The sequence below is a fragment of the Eschrichtius robustus genome, chromosome 15 (assembly GCF_028021215.1).
Source record: "Eschrichtius robustus isolate mEscRob2 chromosome 15, mEscRob2.pri, whole genome shotgun sequence".
Lineage (NCBI taxonomy): Eukaryota > Metazoa > Chordata > Mammalia > Artiodactyla > Eschrichtiidae > Eschrichtius > Eschrichtius robustus.
In genome coordinates this window covers 19399866-19420318 of record NC_090838.1, presented here as the reverse complement: position 1 = coordinate 19420318, position 20453 = coordinate 19399866, and the positions used below count along the sequence as shown (strand labels likewise).

The 20453-nt window shown below is 39.1% G+C and overlaps 1 protein-coding gene across 10 annotated transcripts in view; it reads right to left on the bottom strand.

Moving 5' to 3' along the window:
* The window catches only part of NCOA1 (nuclear receptor coactivator 1), a 264345-nt gene that overhangs the window by 29454 nt on the left and 214438 nt on the right, over positions 1–20453 (bottom strand). For all 10 annotated transcript variants that reach the window (XM_068564107.1, XM_068564108.1, XM_068564105.1 and 7 more), the window contains 2 exons: positions 12749–13063; positions 89–190 (listed from right to left, as the gene is read on the bottom strand). In XM_068564107.1, coding sequence (XP_068420208.1) covers positions 89–190; positions 12749–13063 — 417 coding nt within the window. The remainder of the gene's footprint in view (positions 1–88; positions 191–12748; positions 13064–20453) is intronic.

Genomic DNA, 20453 nt, shown 5'->3' with positions numbered 1-20453 from the left:
TCAAAGACACTCAAGTCAACACTTTAAGAAATACAGTTTGGGTTATGGGTTAGAGAAGTACTAACAATGCCTGGTTTTCTCACGTTACCTGAGGTGTAATTTGCTGCTGCATGCCTGATCTCATATTGATGCCAACAGGAGCGTTTGCTGCAAACTGGTTCAAGATAGCTTGCCGATTTTGGTGGATCAACTAGAGAAAAATGGAAACAATGAGATATATTTCTACATATAAACATACAGCATGGCCCTTTTAAAGTAACACAAACTTTTTATTGATTATTAACGGGTTCTAGTATTGCAGGTTTAGTAAGATTACTTCCCATGTTTATTTGCCAAAAGGTTGGCAATTCCTAACGTTTATCAAATATTTTCTGCCTACTGAACTCTAAATATGGCAGAGCATTTAAAAGTAGAATACAGGACTTCTCTGGTGGCGCAGTGGTTAAGAATCTGCCTGCCAATGCAGGGGACACGGGTTCGAGCCCTGGACCGGGAAGATCCCATATGCCGTGGAGCAACTAAACCCGGGCACCACAACTACTGAGGCTGCACTCTAGAGCCTGCGAGCCACAACTACTGAGCCCGCGTGCCACAACTACTGAAGCCTGTGCACCTAGAGCCCATGCTCCACAACAAGAGAAGCCACTGCAATGAGAAGCCCATGCACTGCAACGAAGAGTAGCCCCCGTTCGCCGTAACTAGAGAAAGCCCGCACACAGCAGCGAAGACCCAACGCAGCCAAAAATAAAAAAATTAATTTTAAAAAGTAGAATACATACACACAACATACATGTATATATACATACATACATATGTATAAATGCATATATACCTATATGCATAAATATATTATATGTGTATGTATTCTACTTTTAAATGCTCTGCCATATTGTGTTCTGCAGTGTTTATACATATATATACACACACAAACATGTTTATCATGCTTTTTAAAACATGTTAATACTTAGTTATTTCAGATTCACCAAGATGGTGGAGGAGTAGGAGGACATGGAGTTCATCTCTCTCCACAAATGCATCAAGAATACATGGAACAATTCTTACAGAACAGCAGATGAACACTAGTAGAAGACCTTGGACACCGGAAAGAACAAGAAAGATCCCTGCATAACTGGGCAGGATGAAAGAAACAAGGGAAAAAGAAGAGGAGAGGAAGTGGGACGGGATCTGTGCCCCTGGAGGGGAGCTGAAGCAGAAGAGAGGTTCCCGCATCCAGGGAAGCCCCCTCACCAATGGGGAAAACAGTTGGGACAGAAGGGGAGCATCTGAGGCTGTCGGAGGAGGGTGAAATGGCCGGTCTGTGGCAGACAGGACAGACCTATACAGATGGTCTGCGCCACAGCCCTCCACGTCCCAGACTGGGACGTGTGTCCGTCGGTGCACATGGGGGCTGAGAGCTGGAATGTGGGGACTGGAGAGCAAACCTGCAGGGAGGACTGCTGTTGGCTGCGAGGAGATAGTCTAAGGGGACAGGTGGGAGGAAATCCACAACCAGGAATGCTTGTGGAGGAGACCCAGACTGCCATAGAAGCAAGGTGCCTCTGCTGAGTGATGCACAGGGGGTGGAGCTGCCACTGCAGCCTCTCTCTCCCCACGTGCTGGGCCCCTGCCCTTCCAGGTGCTAGAAAAAGCCCCCACCAGGGCTGACCTTCTTGCACCAGCCACCAGGTGCTAGGAAAGCCTCCCACTGGGGCCAGATCTCTCGTGCCTGTAGCCACTGGCTTTCCCACACACCTGTCACTGCCAGGGTCCCCGTGACCCAGGCAGTCGTGACACCTCCACGCCCTGTCCTAACCACGGCAGACCCGAGTCCTCCATGGCAGCCTCGGGGGCAGACTCCTGTGGGTGGCCCACATGCAGAGGTGAGGCTAAAACCACAGCTAAGCCCCAGGGGTGGATCGACTAAGGAAGAGGAACAAAAATCTTTCTCTGCAGCTGCACAAAAAGATTTTTTTTAAAAAAATCTTTTTAAAATCATTTTTTAAAAAAATCTTTTTTTAAAAAAATCTTTTTAAAATCATTTTTTAAAAAAATCTTTTTTTAAAAAAATCTTTTTTAAATCATTTTTTAAAAATCATTTTTGTGTGTTTGTTTTGTTTTCTTTGCTTTTTCCTTCAGTTTGCATTCCGCTTTTCTTTTGTTTTCTATTTTTTGTTTTTGTTGATTTTGTTTTTAATTGTTTGATTTCATTTTGAGGCTCTTTGGTTGTTCTCATTTTTTTTTCTGTTTTTGTTTCTTATTTTGTATGTGTGTGTGTTTTTATTGTTTTTGTTTGGTTTTGCTTTTACCATTTGTTTGGGGTTTTGTTTGTTTGTTTTTAATTGTGTTTGTTGCTGTTTGCTTGCCCAGGAAATATTACTTGGCAAGAGCTCTCCTGGAGGTCTCCATCTCAACTCCAAGACCCAGCTCCACCACCAACTGCTTGCAGGCTTCAGTGCTGAACGCCCCAAGCCAAACAACAAGCAAGACAGGAACAAAATCCCACCCATCAGCAGACGGGCTGCCTCAAGTTGTACTAAGCCCACAGACACCCCAAAACACACCACCTGACGTGGCCCTGCCCATCAGAGGGACAAGATCCAGCTCCACCCACCAGAACACAGGCACGAGTCCCTCCCACCAGGAAGCCTACACAAGCCACTGGACCAACCTCACTCACTGGGGGCAGACACCAGAAGCAAGAGGAACTACAACCCTGCAGCCTGCGGAAAGGAGACCTCAAACAGAGTAAGTCAGACAAAATGAGAAGACAGAGAAGTACGTTGCAGACAAAGGAGCAAGGTAAAAACCCACAAGAGCAAATAAATGAAGAGGAAATAGGCAATCTACCTGAAAAAGAATCCAGAGTAATGACAGTAAAGATGATCCAAAATCTCGGAAATAGAATGGAGGAAATACGAGAAATGTTTAACAAGGACCTAGAAGAACTAAAGAACAAACAAACAGTGATGAACAACACAATAACTGAAGTTAAAAATATACTACAAGGAATCAACAGCAGAATAACTGATGAAGAAGAACAGATAAGTGAGCTGGAAGACAGAATGGTGGAAATAACTGCTGAGGAACAAAATAAAGAAAAAAGAATGAAAAGAATTGAGGACAGTCTCAGAGACCTCTGGCACAACATTAAATGCACCAATATTCGAATTATAGGGGTCCCAGAAGAAGAAGAAAAAGAGAAAGGGTGTGAAAAAATATTTGAAGAGATTATAGTCAAAAACTTCCCTAACATGGGAAAGGAAATAGTTAAGTCCAGGAAGCACAGAGCATCCTATACAGGATAAACCCAAGGAGAAACAAGCTGAGACACATATGAACCAAATTAACAAAAAATTAGATACAAGAAAAAATATTAAAAGCAGCAGGGAAAAGCAATAAATAACATACAAGGGAATCCCCATAAGGTTATCAGCTGATCTTTCAGCAGAAACTCTGCAGGCCAGAAGGGAGTGGCAGGATATATTTAAAGTGATGAAAGGGAGAAACCTACAACCAAAATTACTCTACCCATTAAGGCTCTCATTCAGATTTGATGGAGAAATCAAAAGCTCTAGAGACAAGCAAAAACTAACAAAATTCAGCACCACCAGACCAGCTTTGCAACAAATGCTAAAGCAACTTCTCTAGGCAGGAAACACAAGAGAAGAAAAAGACCTACAAAAACAAACCCAAAACAATTAAGAAAATGGTAACAGGAACACACATATCGATAATTACCTTAAATGTAAATGGATTAAATGCTCCAACCAAAAGACACAGACTGGCTGAATGGATACAAAAACAGGACCTGTATATACATTGTCTACAAGAGACCTACTTCAGACCTAGGGACACATACAGACTGAAAGTGAGGGGATGGAAAAATATTCCATGCAAATGGAAATCAAAAGAAAGCTAGAGTAGCAATACTCGTATCAGAAAAAATAGACTTTCAAATAAAGACTGTCACAAGAGAGAAGGAAGGACACCACATGATGATCAAGGGATCAATCCAAGAAGAAGATGTAATAATTGTAAATATTTATGCACTCAAAACACAGGAGCACCTCAATACATAAGGCAAATGCTAACAGCCATAAAAGGGGAATTCAGCAGTAACACAATAATAGTGGGGGACTTTAGCACTCCACTAACTCCAATGGATAGATCATCCAGACAGAAAATTAATAAGGAAACACAAGCCTTAAATAACACATGAGACCAGATAGACTTAATTGATATTTATAGGACATTACATCTGAAAGCAGCAGAATACACTTTCTCCTCAAGTGCACACAGGACATTCTCCAGGATAGATCACATCTTGGGTCACAAATCAAGCCTTGGTAAATTTAAGAAAACTGAAATCGTATCAACCATCGTTTCTGACCACAATGCTATGAGATTAGAAATCAATTACAGGAAAAAGAACTGCGAAAAACACAAACACATGGAGGCTAAACAATGTGCTACTATGTAACCAAGAGATCACTGAAGAAATCAAAAAGAAAATCAAAAAATACCTAGAAACAAATGACAATGAAAACACGATGACCCAAAACCTATGGGTGGCAGCAAGAGCAGTTCTAAGAGGGAAGTTTATAGCAATATAATCCTACCTCAAGAAACAGGAAAAATCTCAAATAAACAACCTAACCTTACACCTAAAGCAACTAGAGAAAGAAGGACAAACAAAACCCAAAGTTACTAGAAGGAAAGAAATCATAAAGATCAGAGCAGAAATAAATGAAAGAGAAACAAAGAAAACAATAGCAAAAATCAATAAAACTAAAAGTCGGTTCTTTGAGAAGATAAACAAAATTGATAAACCTTTAGTCAGACCCATCAAGAAAAAAAGGGAGAGGACTCAAATCAATAAAATTAGAAATGAAAAAGGAGAAGTTTCAACTGACACCGCAGAAATACAAAGGATCGTAAGAGACTACTACAAGCAACTATATGCCAATAAAATGGACAACCTGGAAGAAATGGACAAATTCTTAGAAACATACAACCTTCCAAGACTGAACCAGGAAGAAACAGAAAATAGGAACAGACCAATCACAAGCACTGAAATTGAAACTGTGAAAATCTTCAAACAAACAGAAGTCCAGGACCAGATGGCTTCACAGGCGAATTCTATCAAACATTTAGAGAAGAGCTAACACCTATCCTTCTCAAACTCTTCCAAAATACAGCAGAGGGAGGAACACTCCCAAATTCATTCTACAAGGCCACCATCACCCTGATACAAAAACCAGACAACGATCTCACAAAAAAATGAAAATTACAGGCCAATATCACTGATGAATATAGATGCAAAAATCCTTAACAAAATACTAGCAAACTGAGCCCAGCAACACATTGAATGGATCATACACCATAATCAAGTGGGATTTATATCAGGGATGCAAAGACTCTTCAATATATGCAAATCAATAAATGTGATACACCGTATTAACAAATTGAAGAACAAAAACCATATGATCATCTCAATAGATGCAGAAAAAGCTTTCGACAAAATTCAACACCCATTTATGAAAAAAAAACTCTCCAGAAAGTGAGCATAGAGGGAAACTACCTCAACATAATAAAGGCCATATATGACAAATCCACAGCAAACATTATTCTCAATGGTGAAAAACTGAAAGCATTTCCTCTAAAATCAGGAACAAGACAAGGGTGCCCACTCTCACCACTATTATTCAACATAGTTTTGGAAGTCCTAGCCACAGCAATCAGAGAAGAAAAAGAAATAAAAGGAATACAAATTCGCCAAGAAGAGGTAAAACTGTCATTGTTTGCAGATGACATGATACTATATAAAGAAAATCCTAAAGATGCCACCAGAAAACTATTAGAGCTCATCAAGGAATTTAGTAAAGTCACAGGATACAAAATTAATACACAGAAATACCTTGCATTCCTATACACTAACAATGAAAGATCAGAAAGAGAAATTAAGGAAACAATCCCATTCACCACTGCAACAAAAAGAATAAAATACCTAGGAATAAACCTACCTAAGGAGGCAAAAGACCTGTACGCAGAAAACTATAAGATACTGATGAAAGAAATCAAAGACAACACAAACAGATGGAGAGACACACCATGTTCTTGGATTGGAAGAATCAATATTGTGAAAATGACTGTACTACCCAAAACAATCTACAGATTCAATGCAATCCTTTTCAAATTATCAGTGGCATTTTTCACAGAACTAGAACAAAAAAATGTTACAATTTGTACGGAAACACAAAAGACCTCGAACAGCAAAAGCAATGTTGAGGGAAAAAAAAAAAAAAAAAAACGAAGCTGAAGGAATCATGCTCCCTGACTTCACACTATACTACAGGGCTACAGTAACAAGACAGTATGGTACTGGCACAAAAACAGAAATATAGATCAATGGAACAGGATAGAAAGCCCAGAGATAAACCCACGCACCTGTGGTCACCTAATCTATAAGAAAGGAGGCCAGAATATACAATGGAGAAAAGATAGCCTCTTCAATAAGTGGTGCTGGGAGGGCTTCCCTGGTGGCGCAGTGGTTAAGAATCTGCCTGCCAATGCAGGGGACACGGGTTCGAGCCCTGGTCCAGGAAGATGCCACATGCTGCGGAGCAACTAAGCCCGTGTGCCACAACTACTGAGCCTGCACTCTAGAGCCCACGAGCCACAACTACTGAAGCCCACGTGCCTAAAGCCTGTGCTCCGCAACAAGAGAAGCCACCACAGCGAGAAGCCCGCGCACCACAACAAAGAGTAGCCCCCGCTTGCCGCAACTAGAGAAGGTCCGCACAGCAACGAAGACCCAATGCAGCCAAAAATAATAAATAAATAAAATAAATACATTTATTAAAAAAAAAATAAGTGGTGCTGGGAGAACTGGACAGCTACATATAAAAGAATGAAATTACAACACTCCCTAACACCATACACAAAAATAAACTCAAAATTGATTAAAGACCTAAATGTAAGGCCAGACACTATAAGACTCTTAGAGGAAAACATAGGCAGAACACTCTTTGACATAAATTGCATCAAGATCTTTTTTGACCTACCTCCTAGAGTAATGGAAATAAAAAGAAAAATAAACAAATAGGACTTAATTAAACTTAAAAGCTTTTGCAAAGCAAAGGAAACCATAAACAATATGAAAAAACAACCCTCAGAATGGGAGAAAATATTTGCAAACAAAGCAACTGACAAAGGATTAATCTCCAGAATATATAAACAGCTCATGCAGCTCAATATCAGAAAAACAAACAACCCAATCAAAAAATGGGCAGAAGACCTAAATAGACATTTCTCCAAAGAAGGCATACAGATGGCCAACAAACACATGAAAGAATGCTCAACATCACTAATTATTAGAGAAATGCAAATCAAAACTACAGTGAGATATCACCTCACACTGGTCAGAATGGCCATCATCTCAAAATCTACAAACAACAAATGCTGGAGAGGGTGTGGAGAAAAGGGAACCCTCTTGTGCTGTTGGTGGGAATGTAAACTGATACAGCCACTATGGAGAACAGTATGGAAGGTCCTTGAAAAACTAAAAATAGAACTACCACGTGACCCAGCAATCCCACTACTGGGCATATACCTAGAGAAAACCATAATTCAAAAAGACACATGCACCCCAATGTTCACTGCAGCACTATTTACAACAGCCAGGACATGAAAGCAATCTAAATGTCCATTGACAGATGAATGGATAAAGAAGATGTGGTACATATATACAATGGAATATTACTCAGCCATAAAATGGAATGAAACTGGGTAATTTGTAGAGACGTGGATGGACCTAGAGACTGTCAGACAGAGTGAAGTTAAGTCAGAAAGAGATAAACAAATATCGTATATTAATGCATATATGTGGAATCTGAACAAATTGGTATAGATGATCTTATTTACAAAGCAGAAATAGAGACACAGACTAGAGAACACACATATGGATACCAAGGGGGATGTGGGGGTGGGGGTGGGAGGAATTGGGAGACTGGGATTGACATATATACACTATTGATACTATGTATAAAATAAATAACTGATGAGAACCTACTGTATAGTATAGGGAACTCTACTCAATGCTCTGTGGTGACCTAAATGGCAAGGAAATCCAGAAAAGAGGAGATATATGTATACGTATAACTGATTGACTTTGCTGTACGGTAGAAACTAACACAACATTGTAAAGCAACTACACTCCAATAAAAATTTTTAAAAAAAACTTAGTTATTTCAGACACATGCAATAATGGAGAGAAAAGAAACATCAGCCTTAGGTCTTAAACTGTCGTGAGTAAAAAAGTAAATATACAATAGGGAACATTCTATAAAGGTCTGGAAGATGAATGGAAAAGTTGAGGTACTTCTGACTTGGAGGGTACCTGTCTGATGGGTACATATTTGGGGAAAATCCAACGTAATTTCATTAGCTGGAGAGAATTATATAAGAAACAAATGGTCTGAGAAAATGGATTATTTATTTAACTAGAAGAAGTAATTACTTTAGACCAGCATTTCCCAAATTGGTGTTCTAAAGAACATTGTTCTGCAGGATATTAATAGATGTGCCAGGAAAATAGCATGCTGTGCTGTATTAAGCATTGGAAATAATGGGTTACACAAAGTGAAACAGATTTCTTTACTGTATTAATTCTATGAGCCTTTAATTGGCCAAAGCACAGTGCAGAACTCCAAGAAGGGGATAAACTATGCAATTTATTTATCATGAACCTTTTTTTCTGACATATAGTCATTAACATTTATTATTATCTCCTAGAACAATCTTCTACGGAACATTAGTTTGAAAGATAATATCTATATCAGGCTTAGGATTCCAGGTCATAGGCATGCCTTAACTTTATCAAATAACAAAACAAGCATCCTTAGAAGTGATATCTCCTGATAAACAATCTATTGTTTAAAGGATTTCTTACTCAACAATTTGATATGAATAAACTTTTCAGAGAGATAACAGTAATAATTATCAATACTGTTTTGTGTTTATACGGTACTTAATAATATATAAATTATTTATAAAATACATTGACATATCAATGTATTTTATTATATTCATATTTAATACATTTAATATATTTTAATATACTATTTGCAAACTAGAAAGCCTATGAAAATTTTATAAGAGAATCCAAAGAGCTGCAAACAGCTATCTCCAAAAAGCTCAATTCTTAACTGTAGTTTCATTCATTTTTTGACTCCCATTAGATTAGAAAACAAATTGATTTGGAGGGAAAAGCCCAATATAATATAAATATTAAAATTACAACTTTCAGGCACGGCACTGTGGAATAGGATAAAACATTCAGAATCACGTCAAAAATAAAGATAACCAATATTATGGTTCTAAAATACTTAAGTATGAAAATCTACATACTTCTTAAACTCAACAGACCTTGAACATAAGTTTAAATGAACCATAAGTTTTACAAAGATTTATCAAAAAACTCAGTATATGCAAGATAGTATATAAAGTTTTCAGGCTACAAAAGTGAGCAAATTTCTATTTTCTGGGAACTCTCTGTTGAGTGGCAGAGGCCAACACAGAAGTGCAACGCACAAGTGCTACACTGCATATATAGAGAGATGTAGAGCAGCAAGCACTGGGGGAGCAACTAACTTAGCCTAGGACCTGAAGGCAGGGACCAAGAGCATGAGTGAGCTCAACGGGACCTTGAAAGATGAGAATGCCAGGTGGCAAAGAGGATGGTAGAGTTAACTCAAGGCAGAAAGAACAGCAAGTCTAAAAACAGAAGAGAAGGCAATGAGGATAGGTGAAAATACATTAATACTTAGCGATGAAGAGAAGTAAAATTGCCAGAAGTGTGGGAGTTGGGATTCCAAGCTTACAGCTTTATATATTCTTTGAATTGTGAGATAACATGAAAATGAAATGGGTGGGGACAGAGGAAAAATGCTTGAGAACTAGTAAAAGTGAGAAAAGAACCTTAGAAAATAAATCAAAACCTTAGAAAATAAATAGGTTACTTTTAGAAGTAGAAGGAATTATTCTAAAAGCAGCAATCTACAAGGACTTTCTGTTAAAGAAAAATTATTCCTGCCCTTGGAAAAACTCAGTTTATCTTCCCCTCCCCTTGACTATCTGTGTGTACAACCTAACTAATGCTGTGTACAACAGTCTCACTCTAAACTGCTCCTTCTTTCTGATTACTAAGATGCTACCCATTTTCCAGTAAGCAGGTCAAATTCTACTTCTTCCAAGGAAGTCTTCCTAAAAGGATCACCATATCCTTTATCTCCTCCAAAACCTTAACCTTTGGGGGGTTAGGGAGTGGGAAGAGAGAAGCTGATAATCCTTAGAGCTGGTTACACAAATTCAAAAGCCTTTAAAGGTCACACCGCCAGGCTTGTGTTACTAAAGGAGATGTGGTGCTTGAGGCCAGTGGAAGAGCACAAACCCAGCCTATATGTATAAAATGCACACATGTGCACACACACACAATTCAGGTTTGCTGTCACTTTACCTGCCTGAATGGATTTTTTTCCAGTGCCTTAGCAAGAAGTCCTTCTACAGTAAACCTGAAAGATGATTATCTGGCCAAGAGGTTCTCAACCAGGGGTGACTTCTGCCCCATAAGGAAGAGTTGGCAATATATGACGACATTCTTGGTTACCACAGCTTGGGGAGGGGTTGCTACTAGTATCTGGTGGGTAGAGGCCAGGGATGTTGCTAAACATCCTTCAATGTACCAGTCCCCAAATGCTCATAGTGATGAGGTTGAGAACCCTGATTCAGCCACCACATAAATTCTTGCCAAAACAAAGAGTTCTTTCAGGAAGCTTATTCTTTTATCAGGCAGTTTTCATTGCCAGAAAATTTTGCTTTTTGGGACTTTCTGGAATTTTTAAAAAATACTCGTTCTGATCCACAGTTGGTTTAATCTGCAGATGCGGAACCTGCAGATACAGAGGGCTGACTGTACACTATGTTTTGAATACCCCAAGCTGATTGTAAGTTCTGAAAATTGCCTATATCTTTTATTCTTTGTATTCATCTCAGTAACTAGTACAGTCCCCCTAAATATATTTTGTGAAAAATTCAACACAGGGGAACTATTAAGTATTTCTTATTGTGCTATCTAATAATGAATGACAAGCTATAACAAGAAGTAGTTTATCTTAAACAATACTCAGAACGTATTATTGTTTCCTTTGTTTCTGTTTTCTTCTTTCTCTTCCCTTAATTCCTCTTTGTGTCCTTTATTCCACTCCAGCATTTAAAAATTATTCCTTAGTCTACCATTAAAAACATTTTTCATCCTATGTCATCTGTCTCTTTCTCCCTTTCATCATCTTCCTCCTTTTAAGTGGAATGGAAGCACATTTTATATTATTTGTTATATTTACTGAATACAGTTTTATAATAATAGCTAGTATTTACTAAGTGGGACTACATGCCAGGCACTGTGCTAAGAGCTTTACATCTGTGCTCTACATCTATTATCTCATTTAATCCACACAACAGCTATGAGGTAAAGGAATTATTTATTAGATTCTTTTTACAGATGAGGAATCAGAGGCTTTAAAAGGCTAAATAATTTGACTATCAACCCACCTCAGAAAAGGTTAAAACTAGGACTTGAAACTAGAGCTAACTCTTACAGTCATCTTATCATGCTGCCTGTCTAATATAATTTAGCTCCTTCTTCCTCTTCCTTTCTCTATTAGTAAGGTTCCAGGGAATTTCTTTAAATGCTTTTTTAAAACTTCAAAGCAATACAGACATATGGTTAAAAAAATACAAAAGATTAATAACAAGAAGCAACAATCTACAGTCCCGGTCCTACTTCCCAGAAACGATACTTTTAACAGTTTGGGTTTTTGGTTCTTGATGATTATCTCTATAACTGCTGCTTATACAATCTTAAATATTTATGTCATTATACCTACTCATTATTTGTCATGAGAGAAAATACTTAACTCACCCAGAACCCCCAAACTATCCCTCCCTCTGTCCTCTTAGTATTATGACATCATTAGGCTTTAATCACTCTAACTACAAACAACATAAACTTCATTTTGTGTTCAATTATAAACAATCTCTCTCTCTTTTTTTTAAACTTTTTATTTTATATTGGAGTATAGCTGATTAACAATGTTGTGATAGTTTCAGGTGCACAGCAAAGCGACTCAGCCATACATATACATGTATCCATTCTGCCCCAAACTCCCCTCCCCTCCAGGCTGCCACATAACATTGAGCAGAGTTCCTGTGCTATACAGTAGGTCCTTGTTGGTTATCCATTTTAAATATAGCAGTGTGTACATGTCAATCCCAAACTCCCTAACTATCCTTTCCCGCCACCCTTCCCCCTGGTAACCGTTAAGTTCATTCTCTAAGTCTGTGAGTCTGATAAACAGTATCTCTTGATGCTCTACTTTAGAAATTAATCAATGTTTCAATTTTATTAATTTAATAATTATATGATGTCCATCCTAAATATTTCTTATCTCAAAAAAAAAAAGTAAATTCCTTTTAAACTGTTGGTGTCAAAGTACTTTGTTATGAGCTAGAAGTCTTTAATTGAATGAATGTCCCTTATTCTTATCCTAAGACCAAGGATGACTTTTTGAGTCATAAAGATTCTGGGAGTGGACTTGATACCTTTATTGTAGCAATTGGGCTGTCTTATTACAGAGAGAGAGAGTTAGCACATACCTTTAAAAAGGATCACCAGCTGAACAAGAGTACTCACCTGCTGTTGTCCTTGTAATCGCTGTTGAAGTTGAAGTCTAAGTTGGTTGGGTGCAGCTGGAGGTCTGTTTAGAGTCTGCCTGGTCTGCATGCCCATGCCAGGTGAAAAAGCACCTCGAGGAGGTGTTACTTGAACAGGCATAGTCCCCAGTGAAGGTTTTTGCCTGACCATGCCTTGGAAAGGGCTAGAGAGATTGGCAGTAGGCGAAGGAGAAGAATAAGGCTGGGAATAAAGATTGGGTCTTTCTTCCATCATCAATGGTGGTGTTGCTTGTTGTGGTGGAAATCTCTCTGATAATACATCTAATCCACCTCCCTGTTGGAAAATAAGCCAGAACATTTTACAAATAAATTTCTGGCAATAAATGACATGCTTCTCTATATGATTTTGGATCTGAGAGCATGTTATCTCTAGAAAGTTTCATAATAATATATTCATGCTGAATTCATGAAGCTCTCCAGAAGTTTGCTACTTAAAGGAATCACTTATAAAAGTTACTTCTGAAATGGAGTAATAGATTAACTGAGATGTTTAAAATCTCAGTAAAGAGATGAAAATATGGTTAAAATAAGGGCCTTACATCAATAAAATAAAGCTAAATGGTTTTAAAAGAACCTCACTGCAAAGTCTAAGAATCAACAAATGTTACATTTAATGGGTTACCATGAGAAGTAGATTCCTAAAGGAGGGATTAATTTTTCTATCTCAAATACAGAAATCATGCTTTTATCTCATTTGAAAAAAAATTCATAGCTGACCTAACAGAATGCAATAGTCAAAACTTTTTGACTATTACTCATTGTAAGAAATGTAATTTAAATTGTGACCTATTGTGTGTGTGTGTGTGTGTGTGTGTGTGTGTAACTGAAAACAGAGTTTCATGAAACATAACTTCCCCTTTTTCTGCATTCTGATACTCTGTATTCTACATTGTTCTACTCCATTAAAAAAATACTGATGGCGGCCTCTAGAGTGAATCATAGGAACCCTGAGGATGAACTGACCCTTTTATTCACTATTCCACATCGAGTTGCAGACCCATCAGAGGGAGCCATGTGATAATTGTGCCCACCAGCTGACCCCACAGCCACCTTCTGCCCCCCTTGGACCCACCCAAGAATTTCTGAGCATTCTTTATGAGAGAAGGAGGAGCTTCAAGATGGCGGAAGAGTAAGACGCAGAGATCACCTTCCTCCCCACAAATACATCAGAAATACATCTACATGTGGAACAACTCCTACAGAACACCTACGGAACGCAGAAGACCTCAGACCTCCCAAAAGGCAAGAAACTCCCCACGTACCTGGGTAGGGCAAAAGAAAAAAGAAAAAACAGACACAAAAGAATAGGGATGGGACCTGCACCACTGGGAGGGAGCTGTGAAGGAGGAAAGGTCTCCACACACTAGGAAACCCCTTCGCGGTGGAGACTGCGAGTGGCAGAGGGGGCAAGCTTTGGAGCTGCAGAGGAGAGTGCAGCCACAGGGGTGCAGAGGGCAAAGCCGAGAGATTCCCGCACAGAGGAGCGGTGCTGACCAGCACTCACCAGCCCGAGAGGCTTGTCTGCTCACCCGCCGGGGCGAGTGGGGGCTGGGAGCTGAGGCTTGGGCTTCGGTCGGATCCCAGGGAGAGGACTGGGGTTGGCTGCGTGAACACAGCCTGAAGGGGGCTAGTGCGCCACGGCTAGCCGGGAGGGAGCCCGGGGGAAAAAGTCTGCAGCTGACGAAGAGACAAGAGACTTTTTCTTGCCTCTTTGTTTCCTGGTGCATGAGGAGAGGGGATTAAGAGCACCGCTTAAACGAGCTCCAGAGACGGGTGTGAGCCGTGGCTATCAGCGCAGACCCCAGAGATGGGCATGGGACGCTAAGGCCACTGCTGCCGCCACCAAGAAGCCTGTGTGCGAGCACAGGTCACTATCCACACCGCCCCTCCCGGGAATCTGTGCAGCCCGCCACTGCCAGGGTCCCGTGATCCAGGGACAACTTCCCCGGGAGAACAGACAGCGTGCCTCAGGCTGGTGCAATGTCATGTCGGCCTCTGCCGCCGAAGGCTCGCCCCGCATCCGTACCCCTCCCTCCCCCCGGCCTGAGTGAGCCAGAGCCCCCTAATCAGCTGCTCCTTTAACACCGTCCTGTGTGAGCGAAGAACAGACGCCCTCAGGCGACCTACACGCAGAGGCGGGACCAAATCCAAAGCTGAACCCCGGGAGCTGTGCGAACAAAGAAGAGAAAGGGAAATCTCTCCCAGCAGCCTCAGGAGCAGCGGATTAAATCTCCACAATCAACTTGATTTACCCTGCATCTGTGGACTACCTGAATAGACAACAAATCATCCCAAATTGAGGAGGTGGACTTTGGGAGCAACAATATATATATTTTTCCCCCTTTTTCTCTTTTTGTGAGTGTGTATGTGTATGCTTCTGTGTGTGATTTTGTCTGTACAGCTTTACTTTTACCATTTGTCCTAGGGTTCTGTCTGTCCGTTTTTTTTTTTAATTACTTAAAAAATTTTTTTCTTAATTATTATTTTTTATTTTAATAACTTTATTTTATTTTATTTTACTTTATTTTATTTTATTTTATCTTCTTCTTTCTTTCTTTCTTTTTTTTCTCCCTTTTATTCTGAGTCGTGTGGAGGACAGGCTCTTGGTGCTCCAGCCAGGCGTAAGGGCTGTGCCACTGAGGTGGGAGAGCCAAGTTCAGGACACTGGTCCACAAGAGACCTCCCAGTTCCACGTAATATCAAACGGCGAAAATCTCCCAGAGGTCTCCATCTCAATGCCAAGACCCAGCTCCACTCAACGACCAGCAAGCTACAGTGCAGGACACCCTATGCCAAACAACTAGCAGGACAGGAACACAACCCCATCCATTAGCAGAGAGGCTGCCTAAAATCATAATAAGGCCACAGACACCCCAAAACACACCACCAGACGTGGACCTGCCCACCAGAAAGACAAGATCCAGCCTCATCCACCAGAACACAGGCACTAGTCCCCTCTACCAGGAAGCCTACACAACCCACTGAACCAACCTAGCCACTGGGGACAGACACCAAAAACGACGGAAACTACGAACCTGCAGCCTGTGAAAAGGAGACCCCCAAACACAGTAAGTTAAGCAAAATGAGAAGAAAGAGAAACACACAGCAGATGAAGGAGCAAGGCAAAAACCCACCAGACCTAACAAACGAAGAGGAAATAGGCAGTCTACCTGAAAAAGAATTCAGAATAATGATAGTAAAGATGATCCAAAATCTTGGAAATAGAAAGGAGAAAATACAAGAAACGTTTAACAAGGACCTAGAGGAACTAAAGAGCAAACAAACAGAGATGAACAACACAATAAATGAAATTAAAAACTCTCTAGAAGGGATCAATAGCAGAATAACTGAGGCAGAAGAACGGATAAGTGACCTGGAAGATAAAATAGTGGAAATAACTACTGCAGAGCAGAATAAAGAAAAAAGAATGAAAAGAATTGCGTACAGTCTCAGAGACCTCTGGGACAACATTTAACGCACCAACATTCGAATTATAGGGTCCCAGAAGAAGAAGAGAAAAAGAAAGGGACTGAGAAAATATTTGAAGAGATTATAGTTGAAAACTTCCCTAATATGGGAAAGGAAATAGTTAATCAAGTCCAGGAAGAACAGAGAGTCCCATACAGGATAAATCCAAGGAGAAACACGCCAAGACACATATTAATCGAACTATCAAAAATTAAATACAAAGAACAAATATTAAAAGCAGCAAGGGAAAAACAACAAGTAACACATAAGGGAATCCCCAAAAGGTTAACAGCTGATCTTTCAGCAGAAACTCTGCAAGCCAGAAGGGAGTGGCAGGACATATTTAAAGTGATGAAAGAGAAAAACCTACAACCAAGATTACTCTACCCAGCAAGGATCTCATTCAGATTTGACGGAGAAATTAAAAGCTTTACAGACAAGCAAAAGCTAACAGAATTCAGCACCACCAAACCAGCTTTACAACAAATGCTAAAGGAACTTCTCTAGGCAGGAAACACAAGAGAAGGAAAAGACCTACAATAATAAACCCAAAACAATTAAGAAAATGGTAATAGGAACATACATATTGATAATTACCTTAAATGTAAATGGATTAAATGCTCCAACCAAAAGACATAGACTGGCTGAATGGATACAAAAACAAGACCCGCATATATGCTGTCTACAAGAGACCCACTTCAGACCTAGGGACACATACAGACTAAAAGTGAGGGGATGGAAAAAGATATTCCATGCAAATGTAAATCAAAAGAAAGATGGAGTAGCAATTCTCATATCAGACAAAATAGACTTTAAAACAAAGACTATCACAAGAGACAAAGAAGGACACTACATAATGATCAAGGGATCAATCCAAGAAGAAGATATAACAATTATAAACATTTATGCACCCAACATAGGAGTACCTCAATACATAAGGCAAATACTAACAGCCATAAAAGGGGAAATCGACAGTAACACAATCATAGTAGGGGACTTTAACACCCCACTGTCACCAATGGACAGATCATCCAAAATGAAAATAAATGAGGAAACACAAGCTTTAAATGATACATTAAACAAGACGGACTTAATTAATATTTATAGGACATTCCATCCAAAAACAACAGAATACACATTCTTCTCAAGTGCTCATGGAACATTCTCCAGGATAGATCATATCTTGGGTCACAAATCAAGCCTTGGTAAATTTAAGAAAATTGAAATCGTATCAAGTATCTTTTCCGACCACAACGCTATGAGACTAGATATCAATTACAGGAAAAAATCTGTAAGAAATACAAACACATGGAGGCTAAACAACACACTACGTAATAACCAAGAGATCACTGAAGAAATCAAAGAGGAAATCAAAAAATACCTAGAAACAAATGACAATGAAAACACAACGACCCAAAACCTATGGGATGCAGCAAAAGCAGTTCTAAGAGGGAAGTTTATAGCTATATAAGCCTACCTTAAGAAACAAGAAACATCTCAAATAAACAACCTAACCTTACACCTCAAGCAATTAGAGAAAGAAGAACAAAAAAACCCCAAAGTTAGCAGAAGGAAAGAAATCATAAAGATCAGATCAGAGATAAATGAAAAAGAAATGAAGGAAACGATAGCAAAGATCAATAAAACTAAAAGCTGGTTCTTTGAGAAGATAAACAAAATTGATAAACCATTAGCCAGACTTATCAAGAAAAAAAGGGAGAAGGCTCAAATCAATAGAATTAGAAATGAAAAAGGAGAAGTAACAACTGGCACTGCAGAAATACAAAGGATCATGAGAGATTACTACAAGCAGCTATATGCCAATAAAATGCACAACCTGGAAGAAATGGACAAATTCTTAGAAATGCACAACCTTCCAAGACTGAACCAGGAAGAAACAGAAAATATGAACAGACAATCACAAGCACTGAAAATGAAACTGTGATTAAAAATCTTCCAACAAACAAAAGTCCAGGACCAGATGGCTTCACAGGCGAATTCTATCAAACATTTAGAGAAGAGCTAACACCTATCCTTCTCAAACTCTTCCAAAATACAGCAGAGGGAGGAACACTCCCAAATTCATTCTACAAGGCCATCATCACCCTGATACAAAAACCAGACAAAGATGTCACAAAGAAAGAAAACTACAGGCCAATATCACTGATGAACATAGATGCAAAAATCCTCAACAAAATACTAGCAAACAGAATCCAACAGCACATTAAAAGGATCATACACTATGATCAAGTGGGGTTTATCCCAGGAATGCAAGGATTCTTCAATATACGCAAATCAATCAACGTGATACACCATATTAACAAATTGAAGGAGAAAAACCATATGATCATCTCAATAGATGCAGAGAAAGCTTTCGACAAAATTCAACACCCATTTATGATAAAAGCCCTGCAGAAAGTAGGCATAGAGGGAACTTTCCTCAACATAATAAAGGCCATATATGACAAACCCACATTGTCCTCAATGGTGAAAAACTGAAACCATTTCCACTAAGATCAGGAACAAGACAAGGTTGCCCACTCTCACCACTATTATTCAACATAGTTGTGGAAGTTTTAGCAACAGCAATCAGAGAAGAAAAAGAAATAAAAGGAATCCAAATTGGAAAAGAAGAAGTAAAGCTGTCACTGTTTGCAGATGACATGATACTATACATAGAGAATCCTAAAGATGCTACCAGAAAACTACTAGAGTTAGTCAATGAATTTGGTAAAGTAGCAGGATACAAAATTAATGCACAGAAATCTCTTGCATTCCTATACACTAATGATGAAAAATCTGAAAGTGAAATTAAGGAAACACTCCCATTTACCATTGCAACAAAAAGAATAAAATATCTAGGAATAAACCTACCTAAGGAGACAAAAGACCTGTATGCAGAAAATTATAAGACACTGATGAAAGAAATTAAAGATGATACAAATAGATGGAGAGAAATACCATGTTCTTGGATTGGAAGAATCAACATTGTGAAAATGACTCTACTACCCAAAGCAATCTACAGATTCAATGCAATCCCTATCAAACTACCACAGGCATTTTTCACAGAACTAGAGCAAAAAATTTCACAATTTGTATGGAAACACAAAAGACCCTGAACAGCCAAAGCAATCTTGAGAAAGAAAAACGGAGCTGGAGGAATTAGGCTCCCTGACTTCAGACTATACTACAAAGCTACAGTAATCAAGACAGGATGGTACAGGCACAAAAACAGAAATATAGATCAATGGAACAGGATAGAAAGCCCAGAGATAAACCCACGCACATATGGTCACCTTATCTTTGATAAAGGAGGCAAGAATATACAGTGGAGAAAAGACAGCCTCTTCAATAAGTGGTGCTGGGAAAACTGGACAGCTACATGTAAAAGAATGAAATTAGAACATTCCCTAACACCATACACAAAAATAAACTCAAAATGGATTAAAGACCTAAATGTAAGGCCAGACACCATCAAAGTCTTAGAGGAAAACATAGGCAGAACACTCTATGACATAAATCACAGCAAGATCCTTTAGACCCACCTCCTAGAGAAATGGAAATAAAAACAAAAATAAACAAATGGGACCTAATGAAACTTAAAAGCTCTTGCACAGCAAAGGAAACCATAAACAAGACGAAAAGACAACCCTCAGAATGGGAGAAAATATTTGCAAATGAAGCAACTGACAAAGGATTAATCTCCAAAACATACAAGCAACTCATGAGCTCAATATCAAAAAAACAAACAACCCAATCCAAAAATGGGCAGAAGACCTAAATAGACATTTCTCCAAAGAAGATATACAGATTGCCAACAAACACATGAAAGAATGCTCAACATCATTAATCATTAGAGAAATGCAAATCAAAACTACAATGAGATCATCTCACACCGGTCAGAATGGCCATCATCAAAAAATCTACAAACAATAAATGCTGGAGAGGGTGTGGAGAAAAGGGAACCCTCTTGCACTGTTGGTGGGAATGTAAATTGATACAGCCACTATGGAGAACAGTATGGAGGTTCCTTAAAAAACTAAAAATAGAACTACCATACGACCCAGCAATCCCACTACTGGGCATATACCCTGAGAAAACCATAATTCCAAAAGAGTCATGTACCAAAATGTTCATTGCAGCTCTATTTACAATAGCCAGGACATGGAAACAACCTAAGTGTCCATCAACAGATG